Raw genomic sequence first — 27,495 nt, forward strand, 5'->3', positions numbered from 1 at the left:
TTTATTTTATTTTATTTTATTTTATTTTATTTTATTTTATTTTATTTTATTTTATTTTATTTTATTTTTACCTAGAGACTTTGCTTTTGCTACCTAGTCAGTAATTTATCTGGAATCAAGGCTCATAACAATTTTTCTTTGACACATTGATAATCATTGCTATCTCCTCCCTTTCTTCTCCAGGGTTAGTGACTTGTCAAACTGCTAAACTGTAAGACAATTTCATTCATGCAGGGATGGTCTTCGTAAAGACAGCAAGACTTCTCACAGCTTCCAGGATTGAGTGGAATATACTTTCATCCGTGTATATTCATCAGGCACCATACTCCAAGATGATCTTACCCTTGAGCTACCCTTCTACTTTGTTCTACTCTTACTCAAATTGATGAGGTAGAACAAAGAATTCCCTCATAATTGAGTCTCTATCCATTCTTCCCTCCCTCCTCGATCTTCCCCTCCCTTCCTCTCTTCTTTCCTTCCTTCCTCTTCCTCCTTCTCCCATTTTAGACACACACACACACACACACACACACACACATGCTAGCCACACTAGTGAATTAACATAGATAACCTTTCCTAGTCCACCATTGCTACAAGAAGCAGGTAGATTCAAACTGGTTTAGCACTGGATTCTGTCTACTCTGTTCATAATTATTCTCAATGCCACACACACTTTAAGGCTAAGAAAATCTTGAAACGCAAGCATGCCCTCTATATTATCTAACCACTTTATCACAGGACAACCTGTCAGTTGAATAGGTGCATGGGACCAATTTAGCAATAAGGCAATCTTCCTAAGTCTGAAGTAAGCATTTACTTCCCAAGGACATGTGGTTAGCTGGCAGGGACTTACAACCTGCACAGCTGAGAGACATTTAAAGTCATGATTGTATAAATGAGAGCCCAGAAAGAACACAAGTTGAATCATCAGTGTTATGTTGTTTGAGACAGTTTTAACCAAATGAACCACATAATCACAAGGCTCCTTTTTGGTCTTAGGTTGAAAGCATATCTAAATACCTTTAAAGGCCAAAGTCTCCAGATTTAGAAGTTCCTAATTGGTCTACTATGTTGCTGCAAGGTGAAAAATGAAAATATGTAAAAAATTGGGATTATGACATTTTAGTTACCTCACCAAGGGACTGATTTTTTTCTTCCGTTCATGAAATTGTTCGTAGAACATGATTATAATTTGCCAAGAAATTTAACCTTGCAAGGATTGCTGGTCCCTTTGAATAAAAAAAGAAGTGGACTTAGGTGATCCTTAAGTTGGATTTGAAATCCAAATTGTGTCCTGATAACTATACCATAGATGTTTCATGAGGGGCAGGCAGGTAGAGCCAAACAGATCATAGTTCAAATTCTAGCTCTGATACCTACTCTGACTGAGGACTACTCAGTTAACTTCCTTAACTCTCAACTACTCTGTTTCTTTCATGAGACTCTTTCTGCAGACCTTAAGGCAAATAATGTAAGGGAAACAAAGGGGAAAATAGATGCTTGTGAGCTAGACTTCACTCTCTTTCTGTGGATCAGAATGATTGATCTGAAGCTTAGAAAAGAAATGGTCATTCCTACTGCTTCCAATGAGAACTGTCGGGTGAGTTCCAATAGGGCCCACTGGTCTTAGGAAACATGGTTAAGATAAAAAGGCCATATGGTTTGCTATTAGCAACCTACAGTTAGAAAAGTTTGGGCAAAGAGTCCTGAGAGAAGGAGTATGTGAGAAACTGTATCTTTGAAAGGTAAGACGATGAAGGCAAAAGCAGTTACAAGCAGATATTGCTTTGTCATCTTGTATAAGTTTATGATACCAAAGAAGTAAATTGGTATTCTGGCCTCTGTGATCCTTGAAGACCAAGATCTAAAATACTCTGGTATGGTTTTTTTTTTTTTTGGTAGGGAATTTGTATGACCCCAGAACCTCCTTTTCAGGGACCATATACTGTGGCCACACCAAGGCTCTCTCTCTAAACTTTCATGGACATTATAGCCTTCTCATCTTGTCTAATTCTAAACTTTTAGCTTCTCCACAGCTTAAAAATCCTCTTTCCAAAGGTAATCTTTAATCTTCTGTGTGTTTGTAGAGCAAAGCCAACCTTCTGCAGGAAGCCATTTTTCAATACAAACTTCACTACCTCTAACCCGGTTCTCCCTCTTAATAACATGCTGGAGATCAAGCCACTCTTCTGCTGCTCTTCTCTCATTTGTTCCCATAGTTCCCCTTGTGTCCTCGAACTCTGCTCATATTCCAGGAAACACTGCTAATGCAGAGCAGATGCAAAATCTGTGCTTACAGGAAACTCTCACCCACCTGAGGCAAGTTGCTAAAGAGCCCCAATCCCACTGAAATAAGATGTCCTAAAGTCCAGCCCAGGTTCTCCCATTAATATACTATTTGATTTAGCTTTATGCAGTCCCACTCAGATCCTGATCTTCATCACCTCCAATGGTAGAGGAAGGGCTAAAAGTGTCTGCTGCTTAGCTAAGAAAGTTAAAAGGCAGTTTTGTGGTGAGAGCCCAGACTTTGAACTCTATAGGCCAGAGCTCACATCTCAATCCTGTCAACAAACCCATGATCTACTTGACTCTACTTGACTCTACTTACCCATAGTAAGATGGCTTATTCAAAGATGCAAGGCACTCTGCACAAAACAATCATTAACACTTGTATGTAGGTCTGGGGGTTCTGCTGATCTCTTCACTTTTCCCAGTTGTTGCTAGACCCAAACCAAGTACCAAAAGCCAAGTCACTGTCTTCTGTACTTGTCAACCAGGGCCAAGATTGTTTACCTTCTCCTGACCCCTTACACAATTAGTAGTTTTTATCCTTCTTAGAAAACCCCAGTAATTAAAAAGAAACAAAGGAAAGGGGTGTGTGTGTGTGTGTGTGTGTGTGTGTGTGAGAGAGAGAGAGAGAGAGAGACAGAGACAGAGAGAGACAGAGAGAGACAGAGAGAGACAGAGAGACAGAGACAGAGAGAGAGAGACAGAGAAAGAAAGAGAGAGAGAGAGAGAGAGAGAGAGAGAGAGAGAGAGAGAGAGAAAGTATGAGAGAGAGAGAAAGAGAAATTCAAGAAGACCCAGACTTATAAGCTAAGCTTTCCCTTAACATTGTTCTTTTTACTGGATTTCTTGCTCCCCAGTTTTTAGTTGCCCAAAAAGGTCTAAGTGTTTTGGCTCTAAGATCCCAGTGGATTTATTTTATGGTGCCAATCCTGGATATTCATCTTACCAACGTTCACGTGTCAGGCAATGACACTTCTATACAGAGAATTATTTAAATGCGGTTTAACGGAATAGGACCTGAAACCAGTGTCCATCAATAGTAAACCATATGAAGAAATCACATTCTATCTATGCAAGAACATGTTCTATACTTATACAAAAGAATAAGGATGCTATGCATATATGGAGCTTGTAAAGTCTCTCTCATGTATTAAACTGGGAAAGCCAAGAACCATTGCACATAGAACACTGAATTGTACCAAGAACAGATGTGTATCATACATTTATACATGTCTAATAAAGCATCTTTGTAGTGATATGTAAAGGACTAGTTAAAATTCTTACCTGTTTAGAAAACTAAATAAATATAACACTGCCATAGACTTTCCTGTGTTCTACTGGCAGATAATAGAAACCTGGATGATCCTCAATATTTCTTCCTTAGCATAAAATGCAGTAGAAGTATATTCCCTATAGTCATACTAGCATGACCAACACATCTTAGTTTGTCTCTGGCTACCCTGAATTTGGTGCTGCAACTTCTGGACAAGCCATGGAGTACTTCTCCCTATTTCTCATCCTTCTGCTGTAGCACTGAGCCAACCATGGCTTTGAGATCTCAAAGTTGGTATGAATAGAGCTATAGCCTCAACCCCAGCCCCAGCTCCACAATTCACAGGGGACAAGGGACTCTGAGTGGCAGATATATGCTCTGCAGGGTATCCTCATCTAACTGACAAGGAAATTGAGGCTCAGAGAGGTTAAGTGATTTGCCCAAGGTCACACAGCTAGCAAGTGCTGGAGCCAGTCTGTCTGACTCCTGCCACGTCAACAAGACACTGGGGAATGTAAAGCTTTCAGAGAAACAGTGGGTCTGGCCTTCTTTAAAGCCGAAAGCACCCACCCAGAGTTGCATTTTAACTAAATCAAACAGTGTTGTTCTGAATCAACTTTGTCAGGCCTGTGTTGAGAAGCAGATTTCTTCCTATTACCTCCACCCCCAAAGCAAAGAGAATAGATATTCTGGGTTTGGAGACTGAAGAAGCCATATGCAGAAAGCTAGTCTCTGAAGCTGGACTCATAGTGAGAGTCCAGTTCTTATTCGGGGAGTGATCATTTCTCAACTCAGCCCAGCCTCCTCCACAAGAGCAGTACGAGCAAATAAAACAGAAGAGTAGCTAGCTACGTACAGGTACGGGTGCACGCGGTGCTGTTTGCCTACTGTTTGATTGGGTACGTACGAAATTCAATTTGGCTATGTAATAGGGGTCATTTTACTGGGATAATGGTGAATGATTCCCCCAGAGCCTCACAAGCCACAGAAAAAGAGACACTGGCAGATTTCAGAGGCTTTGGGGACTTGGGAGGAAGATAAGAAAAGGTCAAGGCCACAGCTGCGCTTGCGCGTTCCTCAATTAAGCAAAAGGCAGGAGTTAATTACCTGTAGGCAATCGGGATTCCATTGAGGTATTTCAGACGTTTTATAAATGCGGAGCAAAAGATATGCTTTCTATTGGTACTGGCAATTAATTTATATGTGCTGAGTCTTTGAAAGCATGAGAAAGAAAAACCCCTTGTGCTTGGGTGTGAGAGTAATGGATTTAGGGACTTGTTTATCAGGCAGGATCCAAAATGAAATGAAGCAAAGTTTCCCATTACGCTGGCCGTTTCTGCAAGACTGCCACAGTTTTAACTAACATTTTGTACAAACACTGTACAGGAGCCCTTCCTACCTGAGCATTGAGTCCTGTACTTCTGGGATTTGAATGAAACTTCTGTACCTGTGGTGACTGAATCTTAGGACTATAGATGGATTAACAACCCAAATCATTCCCACTACAGTGCAGTCTGCCTTGAGTTATTCGGGTTTTAATATTACAACTGACAGGAAAAACTAGGAGGCCGGTCTGCAGTGTCCTTCGGGTTAAGAAGCATCAGAGGGTGGGTAGTATGGCTTTTCAGTAAAGAGTCTAAGGACTTCTATAACCCTAACTTCTGCCTACTCGGTACAAAACAGATTCACAACAGAAATGTGACAAATTAGATAAGGAGGCTTATAAGTATGGTCCATTTAATGAAATTGATGGTGTGCCTATAAATGTGGCCGCCAAGCAGATTTTACTACATAATGTCCCATTCATAGGTGCCTTTTATAAGAACCTTACAAATGTGTTCTTCTGACAAAAATTTCAGCCCCAGGATGCTATAGATCTCTAAAGTGCAAATCAGAGTGCCATTTAAAGGAAAGCTGTCAAATTATTTGATGACGTCTAAAGAGAAAAATATCTAGGAAGATCATTTAAAGAAACTGTGGGAAATTATTTTCAACAACAACCAAAAATAACAAAGAAACTAAGTTTATGGATTTTCCCGTATAGGACAGATTCACACTAGAAAATGCTGCATAAATGTGAATTCTAATTAGTTTTTCAGTCACCCTTAGACTGTTATTTTTTAAAAAAGCAGAACTTCCTTCATGTTCACCACAGAACATTATGTCTCTAGAATGATAAGGATGGCTAGTTGCCCCTTGAGCTCATTAGCTCAGTTCTCCTGTACACAGCGCACAATCTAACTCTGAGCTATCTGTGGTCTTTTAGGATAAAGTTTAGTTGGGGGGTTGGGTGGGACTCCGCTTCCCTCTGTTGTATACATACTAATTAACCAGGCATTCCCACTTTCCTTGTCAGAGGGAGAAAAAGCAGAGTCCACCAACATTTTTTGTAATTGCAGGTTGAGAAAAGTAGTGGAGCATGTCCAAGCCTTCAGATTTGCTATCTGGAAATTGGAGACAATACAGTGCATGGCTGCACAGAGAGGGCACTGAGATGTGTGGTCTGCTAACACCCGTGGCTCAGAAGCACTGGGAGGTTCTCCTGGGAGCTCACCCCTTCCTAAGCTTTATCTGAAGGATTTGCTGCCTTTGTTTGCTTCTTTCAGTTTCCCCAGGAGACCTTTGTTCAGTTTGATAGGAGGGAAAAGTTGTCTTTAAGGCACGTAGCTCACAGACTTGTAGAAATCTCCTGAAATTTGCTTCTATCTGTTCAATCGATCATCCAGAGGTTGCTTTTTAAAAATAAATGAATAAATAAATAAATAAGGGGAAGGACTGAAGGAGCCGAAGGGGATTACAACCCCATAGGAGAACAATATCAACCAATCACATCCCCCAGAGATCCCAGGGACAAAACCACCTACCAAACAGTACACATGGAGGGACCCATGGCTCCAGCCGCATATAGAGCAGAGGATGACCTTGTCCAGCATCAATAAGAGAAGAGGCCGTTGGTCCTGTGAAGGCTTGATACCCCAGTGTAGGAGAATGTGACGGCAGGGAGGCAGGAGTGGGTGGGTGGGTGGACGGGGAGCACCCTCATAGAAGCAGGGGGAGGGGGATGTGATAGGGGGTTTCTGTGGGGGGGACCAGGAAAGGGGATAACATTTGAAATGTAAACAAATAAAATGATTAATAAAAATAAATAAATAAATAAATAACAATTTGTTCAAAAACAATGATTGGGTTAGTATGTTACATTTCTCTAAGGAGAACAGAGTTTAGAAAGCCACTTTTAGTCCTTAAATATCCAGGTTTGAGTATTCATAGATGTCCAAGAGTTGATGATATAGAGGCTATATTTAGACAGTAAGAAATCCTTGTTGAGTCATTATCCCTACTGTACACAAATTACATTAGCATTATCTGCCTCCAACATGGTATGTGTGTCTTAGATGACTAGACGTCTTATACATGAACTCTAAACTTACTGTAACCTCATCAGAAGTGATAGCAGTTGTAATTCAGGACTTGCAAACTCTCCCTGGCAGCTAACCATAGCTTGCAAACTATTTTCTTTGCCTTCAAAAGCTTTCTTTTTCCCCCACTAGCTGCTCACATTGAAAAATTGCAAAACATCATATAATAAACCAGGACTTGTCATTATGGATAAAGCTTCTACGGACATTTGTGTGTAAATTTTTGCAGCGATTTAAGTTTTCAGCATATTAGGTATGTTCCAAGGATTGCTATTGCTGGATCACACATTGAGTTTGCAAGAAACTGACAAACTTAGGGGGGGATCCAGGGCTTCAGCTGAATATGTAAAAGTGGAGGGCCCTGCTGGGCATAGGTGGAAGAAGAGAACCTTGACCTCATGAAGGCTGGATGCCCCAGGGGGTGGGAATTTTGAGGGTGGGGAGGTGGGAGTGGGGGGGTGTAGATAGAGGTTACATCCACAGAGAAGAAGGAGGAGGGGCGAGGGGATTGGGGGTTCCGAGGGGATGGTGGGGGATGGGGTAAGGGGACAACATAGGAAATGTAAATAAATCATCCAATAAAAAAAAAGAAAAAAAACTGTAAAAAAAAAAAGAAACTGACAAACTGTCTTTCAAATTGCCTATAGCATTTTGCATTCCTAACAAAAAATGAATGACAGTTTTTATTACATTATATCCCTAATACCATTTGATGCTACTGGTATTTTGGATTTTAGCCATTCTGGTCCTTATGTAGTATATGTATATATAAAATTATAAAGTTACTTTCTTGATGCTGGCTATAGGGTTGCAATATACATCTTAACTCATCATAATCCATTTCTGATTTCTGATTAGTTGCAGTGACATACAGAAGACTTTACTCCTACATAGGCTTGCTATCTCTAATGTCTCCTTAATAGTGGGGTTTGACTTAGGTCTCTGGACTTGGGGTTGGATGCTGGGTTATTAAGAGTGGGTTAAGATAAAGAGATGGCTCAACAGTTACAAACACTTTATGCTCTTTCAGAGGAGCCAGATCCTGTTCCCAGCACTAACAGAGGCCCTGGAATAACCACTGTACTCAGGATGGTTTTCTGAGCAAAAGGATGTTGTCTAAGGATAGATAAAATAGGAATTTGAGAAACGTAGTTATTTTTTCTTCTTGCTTATACTAATATCACAAAATAGTTGGCAAATGCCTAAGCTAAAATATGAAGTATCTGGAGATACTATATACCCAGATTACAATGTGAAACATCTTAGTTTAATGGTACATTTAATAAAAGCATAGGTGCTTTTCAGAAAAGAAAGCAAATATTTAGATACCTGGTAACCTGAGTTGCAGGTCTTTAAACTGAAAAAAGGGGAAGAAGAAATAGCCACTAGATTTGCAGCACCAGATGTAAATTCCCTGGTATGTATGTAACAGGCCTTACGTCTAATCAAAAAGTAGTTCGTTAATTTTGTAACTTTAATTCAACTACTGCACCAGTGAACATATCTTGCCATGCAGGTCAATTTAATAGCTGGCAGAATAGCTAGGTTAGACAGTTGATGTCTTTTTCTCCCCAGCAGCTTTTATTACTCCATCTTATACCATCTAAACTTGAAAGCATTGAGCGAGTGTGTGTTTCCTGGTCACTTAAGGTTGATTTCTCTATATCATGCATCCAAAGTGAACGATCTTACCGACAGTTTATGGTGGTTAATCAAGTTTTCATTTTGCACCCCAGGTCTTCTAGGAGCATCATCTACCCGTGCAGGATACTTCCTGCTTGATCTCCTTTTTTTATATTATGTATTTAATTAACTTACAAACTAGCAAATTTCTGTAAAGTTTCTACACATACCCTTAGTTTGGACCATGCTGTACTGTCTCCTATCACCAAGTCCTCTGTCAACACTTAAACCTTGAACCTTAGGAAATCCCCCCTCTCCTTTCATGTTGCCTGTGTTCTACTAACTCCTCTAGTTCTACTAACTACAACTTTTGCTTGCGTTTGGAGAGCATAGATTTCCACATAGCTTTTCTGTATCTCCTTCATTTTAGTTTAGCCTTCTACAACCCCATCACTTTACTATCCTCTATCCACTTGGTGCTCGAACCCCTTTTCATTCCCTGTATTCTCAGGCTCTACTTTCATTTTCTATCTCCTTCCCCTTAATACATCTGCTTGCAGTGGCCTGTTTCTAGTTACCAGGACAATTGGCTTTTATTAATATTTTAAATCAACATAAAAATAATGGATTTCATTACGATATTTTCACTCATATATGTCGTTATACCTTATTCTTATTCATTCTGCCCCATTTTTAGCTTCGTTTTTCCTATTAATGAATTGATTGTGGTGCTGGGGGTTGAGCATAGGAACTCCTGCATGCGATACAAGCACTGTACCACTGAGCAATATACCCTCCCAATACTTACTTAGAGTCTCACATCCAATTGTTCGGTGTAGTCAGATATTCCATCTGAAGGTGGCAGCTGCTACAGGGTTCCAGCTAAGTGTTCCTATGCAAGAACATAGACCTACTTTTGGTAGCTATTCTGCTTTTTTTAAAAAAAAGTAAATAAAAGATACAAGTAACTGCATTTTTCTGGAAACACAAACCTTTAAAACATTATCAATTAATTTAAACTTTTAAGATGCACTAGTTAGGCTAAATAAAACACTTCATTAGTCATTTAATAGTAAATTCTAATTTGCTATTAAAGGCATTCAATAGTAAATTAGATGATGAAGACTTTACAGTAAAAAAAGGGGGGTTGATTTGGTGAATTTAAGTGTCTCACTCTTTGATCAATAAGTATAGGTTTGGTTCCAGATTAGTGTGAGTGTGAGTACTTATGGCAGTCTTTATGTTTGTTTTCTATAACATAACCAAGCATGTCTCCCGTGGCAAAAAATGATAAGTGGTCTCTGTATCCGGTAGGATCGGTGTGTTGAGCAATAACTGGAAAATCTTTGGCCAGATCATGTGCTAAATAAAGAAAGCAATCAGAAGGTCATTGTCTTTTGGAGTCCTTTTTATGCTTGCTCCGTCACCAGTTCATGAATCCCCAGAAGGCCTTGATAAGGAATTTATATTTGGTTCTAAAAATATTAGGAAGCTATTGGACGCTTGTGAGCAGTGGAGAGACATAATCCAACTTAATATTCTAAGAAGAATTTCCTAAAAGAGCTGATTGGAAGGTTCTATCTCTGACACTAATAGTTTAGGAAAATCAGCCTTTATTGGACTTATTAGCCTTCTCCACTGCTACCCGCTCTTTCTCGGGATTGTCATTTTTCTCTTTACACATACATGCTTTTCTTTCTACCCTGCACACACATGGAAATGTTTTCCATAGCTTTTGAGCAAACTATCCTAAGAAAATCGAAGGCTATGTCGTTATGAGTGTTTTATAGACAGGCATCCAATGCCTTTTCTGGTGGAACTAATTTCCTTGTGTTCTTGCCTGGCCTACAGGCTATTATTCATCAGCCATGTAGAAGAGATAGACTTTTTCAGATAGGTAGTTTTCTTACCTGAGAGAACAAATCAACTGCCTCACAAGTTCGTCTAACCAACCTACTGCTCTGCTTCTGTCTTTCAGAAAATACTGAAGGAAGGACCACTGCTAAAGAACTGTAAGTCCTTCAGAAGATGGAAGCTTAGATACTGTCTGATTCAAGGACAGAGGTTCTACTTCGCACACCACCCCTCGGTAATTATAGAACCCTTTCATCTATGCTACAATGGGTGGGGGCCAAGAAATGGGTGGGTGCAGAGGAAGCTATTAGAGTAGAAGTTAAAACCATTTATTCTTCTTTTAACTAATCCCCTTACACAAATATATGGTAGTATTTTTCTTTCCCCTTTCCTATATCTTCCTTTGTCTGGATTCTGGTTAGTTTCTGTATCCAGAGGTGCCTACCTAATTCCTTGGGCCCAGTGCAATGAAAGAACAGAACACTTTATTCAAAACCCAGAAAAAATGTCATTAGTGGTACTAACATAAAATGTTTCATATTTATACTAAAATCTAAAGTGTTGATTTATGGTGTTTTAATTTGATATTTAATGTTATTCTAAAAAGAAAAAAAACTAGCATGAGATTTGACATTTAATTTTCTTTTCTACCACTCAAGTTTTAAATGTAAATATAAGAGCATTTAACCTATAGAAAGAACAACCATCATGATATAATTTGTGGTAGCAGCTCATACATGCACATGTATTTTGTTTTCAGCAATATCCAAAACTAGTTCTTTTTCTTCTCTTTGTTATATTTTCATGTCCTGCCTATTAAAAGGAACAGTAGCTTGCCTGAGCTTTCCTTTTCCTTCATTGTCATCCTTTTCAGCATAAATGGTTGCATAACCTCAGGATAAGTACATGAATAAGAATTAATAGAACAGAGCTTCCTGGTTGCTTGTTTCCTAAAAAACATTACCTTTTCTTCATGTTTGTAGCAAGTTCTAACTCCAGCAGACTGTGTGGACTGTCAGTATGCCTGCCTGCTCTGTCATAAACATATCACACTTTGTACTTGCATTACTACTATGATGGAATTCACTAGAATTCTAAACTCAGGCCTATGACAAATTAGTATGCCACGACACAGGGTGGACATGCAGATGATACGTGTCTCCTATGTACATGTGCACAGCCCATGGTCTTATTGGGCTTTATTTACAAAACACAAGCCCAAAGATCAAATGATCAGGAATTTAAAGATGACAATAACAAAGCATTAAACCAAGTCCTGGGCTATTCTGAACATGGAGTCTTGCATGACAGCACAAGTTACATAGTGATCAAACAGCCTGTCCTTCTGATAGTACTGATTTCCAGCTGATACCTGGGCAACAACTACCACATCAATTATACCAGGAGATACAAGCTCCAAACTGGATGTGACAAGATAGTCAAAGGCTGCCAACACAATAAATTAAATCATAATTTATACTACAAGTTACCCAGGTAGGCTATATTTTGCCATTTTATCTAGCCTTAAATTTATATTTTGATAAGTCTGAACTGACCAACCTAAGGCTTACTACAAGCCCATGGAAAAGTTGTAGGAAAGCTGTATTTTTATTTAGTTTTATACTTGCTATATCTACAAAAATCCTGTTACTATGTAAATCCTATCCCTCAAGACAAATAAATGATTGGGTCATTACTGCCAAAAAAAGTTTGTCAGTGTGTGTGTGTGTGTGTGTGTGTGTGTGTGTACATTTCAATGTCTATTTGTGCTAATGAATCCAATGGCTTCTCACCATTCTCCTCCTATGTCTTTCCAGTTTGCACATTTTGAAACAATTGATCTGTCTCAAGTCGTCTTGGCAGAAAGTAGCTTCAGAAATCTTTACCACGGCTTTTGTGTAAGTAAGATTGAGAATATCTGAATGTGCATGGGTGGGACTGGCTAAGAAGATGGGTGGTTATAGCTGCTTGGTCCATTTTGTGGGGGGCATCAGATTTATTGTGTCTTCTTTGATTGCAAAGTGTTATTATTCATACAAATTTCCACTATCCTAGTGATAGACAGGACAGTGAGTACTGATTATGTTCAGTATAAATGGGCTGCTATAAAGCCAAGCTGACTTTAAGGAACAAGGGGCCTTTGACTATTATAGCATTCAATCACTCCTCTTGGTAAATGTAATTTAGAAGTATTGTTGGAAAGGGTTACAAGACACGGGTAATTCATAGGAAAAATTAGAATAACCAAGGTCTGTGGCATCATTTCCTTTGATGCTATAGATAATCCTCAGTGAAATCTAGCCCACAGTGAGGTTTTGGATGAAAATCCTTCTAAGAAAGCAGAGGAAGTTTTCAGGGCTTAGTGCGCCTGGAATGTTGTGCAGCTTTGCTCATGCATGTAAATCTAAACCAAAATAATCACTGAAAATCAGTATCAAGTCCACTAGCTCCAAAGACTCCTTCTCACCTCTCCCGAAATTGTCTTCCTCAGCCTCACCAGTTGGTTTTATCAGGTTTCTTCTTGAGGCTACTCTATCCCTTATCTTAATGAAAGCTCAGGGCCACTGCACAGCAGATTAGCTAAGAAATAGATGTGAAATGAAGGAGTGAGTGTAGCCATGTTCCCAACCAGTTTCTATGCCTATCTACCATAAATCAAGAGCAAAAGGAGACAGAAATTACATGCTAGTCTGGTTAGCACTAGCTTCCATTTGAGACATTCATCATAAAAATAAGCAGGGCCATTGAAGCAATGACTGATATCATAGCCAGTCTTGTTTTCTCTTACTATCTGGGGAAAGTCCAGTTCTGCTCCTGGTCTACATCATTAAGACCTTCAATACTGAGCCAGTGAGATGACTCCTGTGTAAGCTCCACAACCTGAACTCAATCCCTGGACCCCCATCGAGGAAGGAGAGAACCAACACCTAACAATTGGCCTTCCTACATGGTCTTTGCCACATGCACACTTCCACTCACGTGCATACATGTATATACAAACATCATATATACACATGTACCCAATAATACATAAACAAGCAAACAAGCAAACCCAGCAACAAACAAACAAAGCAACAAACAAGACCTTCAGAGTGGCTTTGATACTATTCCTGGCTGGGTTCTTGCATTATCACAAGGGATTAAGAGAGACTCCTGTAAAATGCCCTTCCATTTATCCCTGTTTATGATAAAGAAAGAAACTGGATTTCTTTACATCTTATTTTGCCCACATGCAGCAAGAGAGGCACCCTGTTGAAACAAATACACTTTCCCCACTTCACACAGAACAGCAGTGAGCAAGTAAAAATGTTAGGCACACTCATTTTAGAAATAGATGGCATGGAGCTGAACGCTTAAAAGTGGGGATTCAAGAACCAGAGAATTTGCTTCATTTTTTTTTAAGCTGCTGGGTAACTCTGTCCTTGTCTCAGTTGTTCTGGCTATGAAATGGGAACAATTACAATGCCCATCTCAGGGGACCGTAATGAAATTTGGTGGAAATAATATGCCTAAAAGTACATTGGAATAGTTCTTGGCATCTATGAAGTGGCATTAAAATCTTAATTATTACTATCATAATTATTATTGTTTTGAATAGTTATTAAAGCAGCTGAGGGTGGCTCTGGAAACATGTCATATTCAAGAAGTGGCTTGGAATATGCTTGGCAACTATGTCTAATTTCATAGAGAATTTTCAGATTTTAGACAGGGGGCTTTGTTGGTGAAAATCAACTAATAATAGGATGTTTTCTTTAGGTTATCACACCACATCGACATTTCTCTCTAATTGCACCTACCCGGCAAGACATGGAAGAATGGATTAACATCATAAAAACTGTCCAACAGGGAGAAATCCATCAGGTAAGGCGAATGGTAGCAAAGCCGCACAACTCTTATAAGAAAATATTTAAGTGACTACATTGGAAAATCAGTTGAAACAAAGAACTAGTAAAATAGGAGAGACGATCCAGCCAGGATGTCTATGTAGCTATCATTTGGAAACCTGTTTAGAACGCCTCACAAATAGGAGAAATTCACTTAGGCTCAGACCTTGGTAACATGTAACTTAGACTCTTCTGTACACATTTGGCAGATATGTCATTGTATATCCAACGGATGAAATGTACAGGATGTTTTTGTGCAGCTAACTTAGATATCCATGATACTAAGAAAGTTGCAATCAGCAGTTTAAATTCCTGTGTTCAGAATAACAATAATAACACTTAAAGGAAATTAAGGCTGAAAAAGAGAAAGGAATCAGATCAAGGAGAAATAAGCACTCTCTTGAAAAACAAAACAAAAGAAAATTTGGACCCAGGCTCTGTAATCCCTAGGCTTATGTCTTTAACTGCTATACAAGTCTACCTTTTCTATCCATTATAAAAGAAATGTAGAAGGAAGGACCAGAGCAGCCTACCCCACAGCTCATCAGGGTGCTTTTTAGGGCTACCATTCAGACTGTGAGATCCGGCCTCCATCAGCTCTTCTGTGAATCTACCACAATTACAATCTATATAATTTGCAAGATGGAAAGGATCATGCCATTTATTTACTTAGAAAAGTGTGCTCATCACAGTGCGGCTAGGTAAATATTTTTGAAAGAATTTGTGAATATAAGGGAAATCTTGAAGTCACTTTTGACTTAGAATGATATAGAGTTCACCCTAAAACAAAATTCTTCTGTGAAAGTCTTGGAGATAAAGGAGCAAAGTGAACACAGTCTTTAAAGACCTCGATGTCACACAATATAATTTTAAAAATCCAAAAGAAAATATATCACAGACAATCTTAGTATCTTAAATAACTAATGAACAGCAGAGAGTTGCTTTGTACATTTAGGCTGGAGCAGGATTCTCAGTAATAATGAGGCTTAGAAAATAAAAATAATGTCCTGGAGAAGATCCATCTTTCCCCATATTCCTGGGGTTTCTGAGGCTTCTGACCACTTGGTGTCATAACTGTACGTCTGACTGTTCATGACTATGGTGGGGGTAACATGCCAACGTGGGGGTAACATGCCAACGTGACTAAACTGGAGCCTCCAGCATATTATGAAGCCCTCTGGCAGGCCTACAATATAACACTCAATTGAGAGTCCTCCCCATAGCATCTGATAATAGGTTTTCACTTGACTTAGCATCTAGTATTTAACTGCTTTGCTCTTTTCTTCTTCCTTTCCCGATGGAGTAGTATATCCCCACTCTGGCAATGAGGTCGTCATTAGAGGCAGCAACAAAGAGTTGGTCATTCTTTACTGCTCTGCTGTTCTTATCCTCGAGGAGCAATGCCTTTCTCTTGGCTTACTTCTATTCAAACTGGAATGCTTCTTATATATCACATAATGTTTTCAATTTCACAAATGGTCACATGGGATATTTTGAATTTTAATTATTAGCTTAGGAATGCAAAAATCCTAGAGAAAATTGTCAGGAAATAGATGTGTCATTATTCACTCCAGTGAATTAAACACCTGGCTATTAACAACCATCACATGCTCAAAAGAAAAGAATAATGTGCCTGTTTACTCTCTTAGAAGAATTGGATAAGGACAGAATGCAAACCTCTGTGGAGTTGCCTCAGGAACCTAAATACATTAAGAAACATTTCTAGCTGCTGGACAAAGCCCTCACTATGAGAACCTTAGCATTTAATCTTGCTTGAGGCTTAAACAGGCAAATATTTCCCTCATGCACCTAGTATATAACAATCTTTCCTATCTTCTGTCACCAGTAGTGCCTGACATTTGTGGTGACAAAAGGTTAATCATGGGCTTAGTGACATATTAGAGAACTGACAAGATAATTGAATAATATATTGGAAACTATTCAATAGATATACCACCAGATGTTCAGTTACATTGCCCAATGTGTTGGACAAAAAGTAGACTTCTACTTCCTGGCCCCAGTGAGCTTTTAGGTAGTTAGGGAGACATGATGCTACTACTGACAGTTAATTCTCAGATAAAACAGATAATAAATTAGTACAGGAGTGCAGAAGAGGAGGGGATAAGTATCTAGAGTCTTCTAGGAAGAATGAATAAAGAGACTTGAGACTGACCTTGAGAGACAAATGGGACTTAATTATGGGCAAGGGTTTGGGCCAGCATGGAGTCCTGAACAAAGACATGAATATAAGAAAAAGCTAAGGCAAGAGACGTTTCTTGAAACACAATGAAGTGTGGCTAGAAAATGTTTAGGAATATGAACATAAGAAGCATAACCAGAGAGGTGAAGTAGCTATAATGGCAGAGGTTTTTCAGTGCCAGGGCAAGGAATGAAGGCTTACAATATGCTGACATTTCAATGGAAAGGAGATTGGAAAAAGAAGAGTTGTTCAGTTGTATAGTTTAGAAATAAAGAATAGAGAAGAAGAACAGATGACTTAGTGGGTAAAACTTGCTAGTGAGCATGAGAACCTGAATTTGCATCCCCAGCACCCACATAAAAAGCCTGCCATGGCAGTGTTTTCCTTTCAATCCAGGACTGAGGCCATGAGGTGCAGAGGCAGGTGAGTTTCAGGAGTTAATTGGCCAACCAGCGTAGCTAAGATTGCAATGTCTAGGCTGAGTGAGAGACCTTGTCTCACAAAATAAGTTAGGGAGAAATACATGATGTTGATACCTCATGGCCTCATCTACACTTGTACACATGTATGTCAAATGTGTCCAGACATGTACACACATACTCTCACCCACATACAGAACACAGAATTGATTAGATAGGGGAACAATAGAGGCTAGAACTTCAGGGAGTTATATATACTTGAGGCAAAACAAAGGTAAATCCCTGTCTTAGTTAGGGTGTCTACATTGAACAGACACCATGACCAAGGCAACTCTTATAAGGACAACATTTAATTGGGGCTGGCTTACAGGTTCAGAGGTTCAGTCCAGTATTATCAAGGCAGGAACATGACAGCATCCAGGCAGGCATGGTACATACAAGAGCTGCTGAGAGTTCTACATCTTCATCTGAAGGCTGCTAGTGGAAGACTCAATTCCAGACAGCTAGGAGTAGAGTCTTAAAGCCCACACCCACAGTGACACACCTACTCCAACAGGGCCACACCTTCTAATAATGCCACTCCCTGGGCCAAGCATATACAAACAGTCACAATCCCAGTAGGATGATAGAAAAGGCAGACAAGGAGTAAATACTAATTTTTAGATGGTGGACTAAGAAAAAAAAGCTATATATAAGAAAAAGATACAGTGGGAATGAGGGCGGAAGTCAATGGTAGAACACATAAACTACCAAGTGAAAGGTCCTTGGTTTTGTCTGCACCACTGAAGGAGTGTGGTAGGAAGGAGGTTTTGACAGGGAAGTAAGGTACTAACAAGGTTCTATTTCACGGAGTGCACCTTATGTCAAATTAGACATTGATTGGTTACTCCTACAAGCTTTGTGCCACCATTGCCCCAGCATATTTTGGAGGCAGGAGAGCATTGTAGAGCAATGGTTTTGTGGCTGGGTTGTGGTTTATGTTTTCCCTTTGATAGCGTATGGAATACCTTCCTGTGCCAAAAACACTAAAATATTAGGGTGAAGGTTCTGTGGAGGCACCAGCTCAATCTCTTCCTGTGCAATGAATTGTGTGAGTGTGGTCTTCAGCAATGGGACCTTGCCATCGGTTTGCAAAGAGTAATCTATTGTCTCGGCAACAGTTTGGGTTGTTTGAGATTTCCATGGGACCCCTTTGGCCATTTGTAATTTGACCATTGTTATAATTTAGTCCAGGTGCTGGAAGCTTCCTTATGTGACAAGATATGGCCAGTTAGGACTACACCCCCCCTTTATTTGGACACTTTATTAGGATTGATTTCTTATTATATTTTAGGAAGTTTCCATTGCACTAGGTTCCCATACCAACCTTCAAATGCCCCTCATTTCAAGCTTTCGCTCCCTGTCCACCTGACCCTCCCATTTCCAGTACATCTACCCCCCCCAGTTCATAAAATTTATGAAATTTATTCTATATTCCCCTCCAAGAGAAATTCATGTGTCTCTCTTATTCCCTTCCTCTGTGCCTAACTTCTGGGCCTACACATGGTAGCATGATTACCCTTTACTTAACAGCTAGTGTTCACTCGTAAGTGAGTGAGTACATACCATGTTTATCTTTCTGGGTATGAGTTACTTCACTCAGGATGCCTTTTGGGTTTGTTTGTTTGGGTTTTTGGTTTGTTTGTGTTTTGTCTTGGTTGTTGTTTGTTTTTTCTAGTTCCATCCATTCATCTGCATATATCATGACATTTTTTTAAACCAGCTGAGCAATGCTCCATTGTGTAAATGTACCACATTTTATTTCTCCATTCTTCTGTTGAGGGACATCTAGGTCTTTCAATTTCTGGCTATTATGAATAGAACAGCAGTGAACATGGGTGAGCAAGTGTCCTTGTGTTAGGATGGATTATCCTTTGGATAGATGCCCAAGAGTGGTATACCTGGGTCTTGAGGTAGATTGACTCCTATCTTTCTGAGGAACTACCATATTGATTTCTAGAGTGATTATACACGTTTTCTCTCCCACCAGCAAAGGAGTATTTCTTTTTCTTCACATCCTTGCCAGCATGGACTGTCACTTGAGTCTTTGATCTTAGCCATTCTGAGTGGTTTAAGATAGAATCTCAGGATCATTTTGATTTGCATTTCCCTGATGGCTAAGGATGTTGAACTTTTTTAGGTGTTCCTCAGCCATTTGAGTTTCCTCTGTTGAAGATTCTGTTTAGATATATACTTCATTTAAAGCTTGGATTCTTTGTTTGGCTTCTTAGTTTTTTGATATCTACATCCTTGGGTTCTTTATATATATTGGATATTAATCCTGTATTAGATGTGGAGTTGGTAAAAATATGTTTTTCCATTCTGTAGGCTGCAACTTTGTCCAAATTACATCAACCTTCACCATGTAAAAGCCTTTCAGTTTCATGGAGTCCCATTTATTAATTGTTGATCCTAGTGCCTGCACTACTAGTGTTCTGTTCAGAAAGTCCTCTCATGTGCCGATGAGTTCAAGGCTATTTCCCACTTTCTCTTCTATCAGGTTCAGTGTATCTGGTTTTATATTGAGGTTTTTGATCCATTTGGAGTTGAATTTCATACAGGGTGATAAAGTGAGTCACTTATGTATACTATCGTATCTCTGCAATGACGCCTTCCTTTCCAATTTGTGTCCCCTTGATCTGTGTCTTATTCCTGATTTTAGAGAAATTGTTTTAAGTTTCTCTCCATTTAAGTTGATGTTGTCTCTGGGCTTGCTGTGAACTTCCTTTAATGTATTTAGGTATGTCCCTTATATCCGGATTCTCTCCAGGACTTTTATCATGAATGGTGTTGTGTAGGCATAAAGTTTTTGCAACCTACTTTTAATAAGGGTTCAACCTCTCCTCTAGCCTACCGCCCAGCAGAGGTAGTGGAAGAGAAAAGTTATTAGGATATAGGGGAAGTGGATTTATTTAGCAATACTTTGGGGTGGGGATCAAGCTCAATCTTCTTGGGCAGCAGTCCAGTTCTGTAGCAAACACCAAATGAGAGTCATCAGCTCCAGTCCAGTCCTCTAGCAAGCAGACACCAGTTGGGAACCAGCAGCTGTCTTTCAATCCTTAAGGAACTGCCAGGCTCACCAGCCTGCCTGAGGCGAGGCTGTGAAGCAGCAAGCTGCCTGCAGGAACCTCAAGAGCAATTCTTGTGCAAGTTACAAGTTGAGCTCAATAACTGTATGTAAAGTGAACCAATTCATGTGTGTCTTTAGCAAAAAATATCGAGGCTGAGCAAACCAAACCCAATGCTCAGTGCTTATCTCCCAATGTCTGTGGGGTCATATTTATATTCCTTCATCGCAGGTCCTTTCATGTGTTTGCTATATCAAAACAGCCTTTCACCTGTGTGCCCCAGCAAAACATCATTTGACATAACTAACTTTCCAAAGAAACTAGAAATTTCCAATTCAGGGTTGGATTTTGTCAAAGGTATTTTCTGCATCTAATGTGATGATCATGCCATTTTTGTCTTTCAGATATTTTGTATGATTGATTACATTTATTGCTTTTTGGTTTGTAGATTCGGTTTACTAATATTTTATTGTGTGTTTTGTATCTATGTTTCTAAACGATATTAGTTAGTCTTTAAATTTTCTTTGTTGAGTGGTTTGGGTATTAGAATAACTGTGGCCTCATAAAATGAATTGGCTTTTGCTGTTGTTGTTGTCATTGGGAGGCTTTTAATAACTGCTTCTATTTCACTAGTGGTTATAGGTCTGTTGAAATTGCTTATTTGGTGTTGATTTAACTTTGGTAAGTGATACATAGCAAGAAAATTATTCATTGCTTTTAGATTTTTCAAATGTGGTGATGTACAGGTATTTAATGTATGCCTTTAATATTCTCTGTGTTCCCTTGACATATGAGTTTATGTTCTCCTTTTCGTTTCTGGTTTTATTAACTTGGATACTCCTTCTCAGCCTCTTAGTTTGGACAGAGATTGCCCAGCTTGTTGGTTTTTCTCAGATAAACAAGTCTCTTTTTCATTGTTTACTTTGTTTCTATTTTATTGATTTCAGCCCTGAGTTTGATTATTTCTTGCCACCTATTGCTGTTGGGAATGATTTCTTCTTTTTGTTTTAGAGCTTTCAAGCAGACTATTAAGTTGTTAGTCTGAGATCTCTTCATTTTTTAAATGTAGGCACTTAGTGCTATGAATTTGCCTCTTAGAACTGTGTTCATTGTATCACATAAGATTGGGTATGTGGTGTATTCACTTTCATTAAATTCTAGAAAGTCTTTCATTTCTTCCTTTAGTTCGGACTTAACCAGTTTTTCAAGCAGTAGGGAGCTGTTCAGTTTCCGTGAGTTCATAAGCTTTTTGTTGCCGATATCCACTTTAATCAGATGGTCTGATAGGATGCATGGAGTTGTTTCAATTTTCTTGTATTTGATGACGCTTCCTTTGTGTCTTAGTATTTGTTCAAGTTTAGAGAAAGTTTCATGAGGTGCAGAAAGATTTATTTATTTTATATATGTTAGTACACTATAGCTGTCTTCAGACACACTAGAAGAGGGCATCAGATCCCATTACAGATGGTTGTGAGCCACCTGCGATTGCTGGGAATTGAACTCAGGACAGCTGAAAGAGCAGTCAGTGCTCTTAACCACTGAGCCATCTCTCCAGCCTGGGTGAAATGTTTTTTAAACATTTGTTGAGTCCGTTTGTTTATAATGTTGGATAGCTCCAGTTCTTTGTTTAATTTTTTTGTTTGGATGATATCTCTATTGATAAGAGTAGTGTATTGAAGTGACCTAATATCAGTGTGTGAGGGTCAATATGTGATTTATGTGATAGTAGTGCTTCGTTTACATACTTGGGTGTCCTTGTGGTTTGGGCATAGATGTTAAGAATCACAATGTCCTCTTGATGGATTTTTTCCTTTGATGAGAACGAAGGCAGTGTCCTTCCTATCTCTTCTGATTAGTTTTTGTTTGAAGTCTATTTTGTCACATATTAAAATGGCTTTACCAGCTTGCTTCTTATGTTTATTTGCCTAGAATTCCCAGCGGCCATAGCTATCATGTCCACAGAAAATTTCCTACCATGAAACACACAGCCATCACATTCTCCTGAAAAATAAGAAGTAAACAGAAACCAAGGGGGAAAAAACCCACCCAACAAAGACAAAACCAGATACCACCATCTAAAACTATAATCATAGCAAACCAAGATGCTGAGACACCAGCATAAAAATAGCAACAGCCAGAGCACTATGTCTCCACTAGAGCCCAGAAACCCCACTATAGCACACCCTGAATATTACAACATAGTTGAAACATAATAAAATACTTTTTAAAAGTCTATACAAAGGTAATTGAAGACCATAAGGAAGAAATGTGCATGCCTGTGGTACATTGTAGCAAATTCAGACTGCCTGTACATATACTATTACCAACTAAGCTTTTTTGTCCTGTGTCAAGTCATGAGGATACCACTTTAACATGTGTGTATGCACATGCATGTGCACAACACACACACACACACACACACACACACACACACACACACATCATCCAACAAAACAAAAAAGCCCAATGGACAGAAATGAATAAAACTGTTAAGTGGACATAGAATCAGTAAAGAAAATACAAACTGACAGAATTCTGGAAATTAAAAATTTAGGAATTGGAACAGGAACTATAGAGGTAAGCTTCACCAATAGTATACAAGAGATGGAAGAGAGAATCTCAGTCATTGAAGACATGATAGAAAAAATGAATACATTGTTCAAAGAAAATGTTAAGTCTAAACTACTCTTGATATAAAACATCCAAGGTTTTTGGGACCCTATGAACAGACTAAATTTAGGAAGAAGAAGAAGAAACACAGGTAGAGGCACAGAACATATTTTCAATAAAGGATAGAACAAAATATTTTTAACCTGAAGAAGCGCATATCTATAAAGGTACAAGAAGCACATAATAATCTAAACAGTAAATGTACAGAACAGGGAAAGAATATTAAAAGCTGCAAGGGGAAAAGACCTAGTAACAAATAAAGGGAGACCTATTAGGATTACACTTGACTTCTCAGTGGAAACTCTAAAGCCAGAAGGGCCAGGACAGGTGTATTGCAGAGACTCTAAGAGATCAATGATGTCAGCCTAGACTGCTATACACAGCAAACCTTTCAGTCACCATAGATGGAGAAAGAAAGGCATCCCATGACAAAAAACAAATTTAAACAATTTATCTACAAATCTAGACCTATAAAGGGTGCTTAGATGGTAAACCTCAACCTAAAACCTTTAACTATTTCCAAGAAAACACAGGAAATAAATAATTCCAGAGTAGACAATTAAAGTCAAAAGAAGAGAAATTTAAAAAAATTTCAGACAGGATGGATGTGAAACAGGAGCCATCCTTCTGCTGTATCCAAGAAACACCCTTCAATATGAAGAATAGGTATTACCTCAGCAGGGGTGGGGGATGATTGGGAAAAGATATTCCAAGCAAACAGACCTAAGAAGCAGGCTGGTATAGCCATTTTATATCTAACAAAAGTGACTTCAAACTAAGAATATTTGCTTTTTAAACTTTGACATACAGAAGAAAGAATAAAAATATTGCATTGTTTTATTTTACAGAACAGGGATTGGATCTAGGATCTGACAGTATTTCTCTCTCTTTCCCTCCCTCCCTCCCTCCCTGCCTCCCTCCCTCCCTCCCTCTCTCTGTCCGTCTGTCTGTCTCTGTCTTAGTTGCCTGTAGTTCTTTGTGTAGGGTTGAGGTCTCCTGGGCTTTCTCACTCTTTCTTACTAGGTCTGTATTACCATGTCTACTGTTCAGCTCAGGGCTAGGCAATCCTGGTGTGACTTCATGGATGTAGCTTCTTCCACTCCTAGGAAACCCAATCTCACAACACAATCCCTGTTCCTTTGGCTCTTACAATCTTTCACCTACCTCCTCTGCAATGATAATGTGTACATATGCATGTAACTATAATTAATAAGAAGAGAAGCTATCTATTTGAAAAAGAGCAAGGAGGGGTATATGGGAGTGCTTGGAAGAAGGAAAGGGAAGAGGCAATTGCTATAAATATTTTATGATCCAAAAAGGGAAAAGAAATAAATAGTTTAAGCTTTTTTAAAAGCAGGAGCATACCAAGTTGCCCAGGCTAGCCTTGAACTCATTCTGTAGTCTTTGAACTTGTGTCTTCCTATCCCCAAAGAAACTGATATTAGATCCTCATGTTACCAGTCTCGATAATTCTAACATTGTGTGTTAGTTCTGCTTTCAATTTTTTTGATGGATCTCTCTAGTGTTTTTTGTAATGGTTATATTAATTTGCATTTTAATAAACACATTTTCAAAACTCCCTTTGTTCAATATCCTTTCCAACACTTTGTACCTCTCATTGTTTTCTTAGTTTTTTATATTTTTTTATTTTATTTATTCACTTTAAATCTCTCTCACTGCCCTTCTCCTGCCTTCTACTCCTCTTCTTAAGATTTGGCTGTGTCTTTTTATTAGAGAATTGAGTCCATTGGTGTTGAGAGATATTAATGACCAGGGATTGTTAGTTCCTGTTATTGTGTGTGTGTGTGTGTGTGTGTGTGTGTGTATCTGTGAGTGTGTGTGTGAGTGTGTGTGTGTGTGTGTGTGTGTGTGTGTGTGTGTGTGAGTATGTGTGTGTGTGTGTGTGCATGCTTCCATTATTTTTGCTGATATGGAATTACTTATTTCCTGTGTTTTCTTGGATGCAGTTACTCTCCTTGGGTTGGAGTTTTCCTTCTAGTATTTTCTGTTAGGCTGGATTTGTGAATAGATATTGTTTGAACTTGGATTTTTTTTGAAATTTCTTGTTTTCTCCATCTATGGCAATTGAGATTTCTGGTGGGTATAATAGTCTAGGTTGGCATCTGTGAGTTTTTTAGAGGTTGCAAGATATCCAGGCCCTTCTAGCTCTTAGAGTCACTTTTGAGAAGTCTAGTCTAATTCTGATAAGTCTGCTTTTGTATGTTACCTGGCCTTTTCCCTTGATGCTTTTAAATGTCCTTTCTTTGTTCTGTAGATTTAGTGATTTGATTATTATGTAGTGGGAGGATTTTCTTTTCTGGTTCAGTCTAATTGGTGTTCTCTAAGCTTCTTGTATGTGTATAGGCATCTCTTTCTTTAGGTTGGCAAAGTTTTCTTCTTTGATTTTGTTGAAAATGTTTTCTTCATCTTGAAGCTGGGACTCTTCAACTTCTTCTATTCCTATTATTCTTAGGTTTGGTCTTTTCATGATATCCCAGATTTCCTGGATATTTTATGTCAGGAAGTTTTTAGATTTAACATTTTCTTTGACTGGTGTATCAGTTTCTTCTATTGTATCTTCTATGCCTGAGATTCTCTCTTCCATCTCCTGTATTCTGTTAGTGATGCTTGGGTCTGTTGTTCTGTTCTCTTCCCTAAGTTTTCCATCTCCAGGATGCCCTCAGTTTGTGTTTTCTTTATTGCTTCTATTTCCACTTTCAGGTCTTGCAGTTTTATTTTTTCCCCTCACCTGTTTAATTGTATTTTCCTGTATACCTTTAAGGCATTTATTTGTTTCCTCTTTAAAGACCTCTACTTCTTTGTATTTTCCTGTGTTTCTTTAAGGTATTTATTCCTTTCCTCTTTAAAGGCCTCTATCATTTCTAGAAGATTGGATTTAAGGTCATTTTCTTGTGCTTTGGTTGTCGTAGAATATACAAGGCTTGTAGCAGACTAGCTGTGCTCTGAAGCCATATTACCCTGGCTTTTGTTGATTGTGTTCTTTGGAGGCCCTTTATCCATCTGGATGGCTTTGGTTCCTGGATGTTCCTGTTGTGGTAGGTATTGAGAGGATGATTATCCTCGATGGTCCTGCTGTGACAGGCCTCTGATGAGTATCCTTGGGCTGTATAGTTCAGGCTCAGCAAGGAGGGAGAATGGATGTCCAGCGGGGATAGCAGGCTGCTCAGGGCAGCTTGTGGTGCCCTGGAGGACTCAGAGAGCAGGGGAATTGGGGCGGGGGGGGGGGCGGGGGGGGGAGGTAACCTGTATGGTTCAGGCTCCACAGGTATGATGAGGTGGGTGGAGAGGTGGTGGGAGAATGGATGTCCAGCAGGGATAGCAGCCTGCTCAGGGAAGCTTGGCATGCTTCAGAGGACTCACTGGGCAGTGTAGAGCCTCTCATCTCTTTTGATCAGAGTATTCTACCAGGAAAAAGATGGTATCTCACCATGGCTTTGATTTGCATTTAGTGATTAGTGAGACTAAGCATTTTCAATTGACCTTCATGAAAAAAAAATCTGTTCAGGATTGTGAGCTTTTAAAGGACTGTGCTTATTTTATCAGGTTTTTTTTGTGATTTTTAAAAATTGGATATTTTATTTACATTTCAGATGTTATCCCCTTACCCCACCCCACCCACCCAGGAACCCCTTTGTTTTTTAAAATTAAAATACAGTTACATCATTTTCTCCTCTTTGCTTTCTTCCCACCAGCACTCCCATGCTCCTTCCAGAAATCTAGAAATAGTGGTCTTTTTTTCTTTAGTTGAGATAACACACACACACACACACACACACACACACACACACACAGAGAGAGAGAGAGAGGGGGGGAGGGGGAGAGCGCAGAAAATTTAGGGTTGCTTGTATGTCTATGATTTCAAAGCTGGTTACTTGGTAGTGGATAACCAATTAGGAGCTCATCCCTGGGAAAGATCATTTCTCCTGTTCTCAGCACTTCTTCCCTTCCTATAGGTCTTTAGTTATGGGTGGAACTCTATGCACTTTCCCCCTCCCATGTTAGCATGCCTATTGTTGGTGTTGTTATTCAGGTTTTGTTTAGGCAGCCATATTATTGAGGCATCATGGATGACCTTCCCTGTAATTTCTAGAAAATACAGTCTCACAACAAATTTCCTGGTCCTCTGGCTCTTAAATCTTTCCACCTCCTCTTCCCAAATGTTCCCAGAGCCTTGGGTATAGGAGCTGTGTTGGAGATAAAGCTTTAGAGTCTGGCATTCCATGATCAGTGGTTCTCTGCATTCTGACAAGTTGTAGTTCTTTGTAATCATCTGTGTCAGTTTGCAAAGAGAAGTTTCTTTGATGGCGGTGGGATATCTACACTTATCTGTGGAGATAAGAATAGATCTTTAAAATGCAATAGAGAATTATGCTGGTTTAGTAAAGTGGCAGTCATAGGTTCTTCTCTAAGTTATGACTTCACTAGCCCTGAGGAGTTAACTAGGTGTCTAGCACTAGGCCTGCTTTCCCTCCTGTTGAGTAGCCCTTAAGTCCAATTAGAAGGCTGTTAGTTACACCAAGATATGGGTGCCACTATTGCAATCTTAAGTTTATCAAGCCATGCTTGTATTCTTGGTTCATAGGTGTTGCAGCTGGATAGGACTGGATAGTTGCTCCCTCCCTTGGAAGCTCACATAGCTCCTTCCAGTACCATGAAAGCAAGTCCTAAGGAGGTTTACTGGTCAGATCTTGCTCAGATCCTGTGTCCAAAATGCATGGTGATTTCAACAATAGAGA

At 39.2% G+C, this 27,495-nt stretch overlaps 1 protein-coding gene across 1 annotated transcript in view; it reads left to right on the top strand.

Annotated features, from left to right (window-relative positions):
• Positions 1 to 27,495, top strand: part of Dgkk (diacylglycerol kinase kappa) — a 120,285-nt gene that overhangs the window by 40,065 nt on the left and 52,725 nt on the right. The window contains exons 2-4 of the mRNA XM_028770853.1: positions 10,583 to 10,693; positions 12,276 to 12,356; positions 14,215 to 14,319. Coding sequence (XP_028626686.1) covers positions 10,583 to 10,693; positions 12,276 to 12,356; positions 14,215 to 14,319 — 297 coding nt within the window. The remainder of the gene's footprint in view (positions 1 to 10,582; positions 10,694 to 12,275; positions 12,357 to 14,214; positions 14,320 to 27,495) is intronic.

This window comes from Grammomys surdaster, unplaced genomic scaffold, assembly GCF_004785775.1.
Source record: "Grammomys surdaster isolate TR1022 unplaced genomic scaffold, NIH_TR_1.0 204, whole genome shotgun sequence".
Taxonomy (NCBI): domain Eukaryota; kingdom Metazoa; phylum Chordata; class Mammalia; order Rodentia; family Muridae; genus Grammomys; species Grammomys surdaster.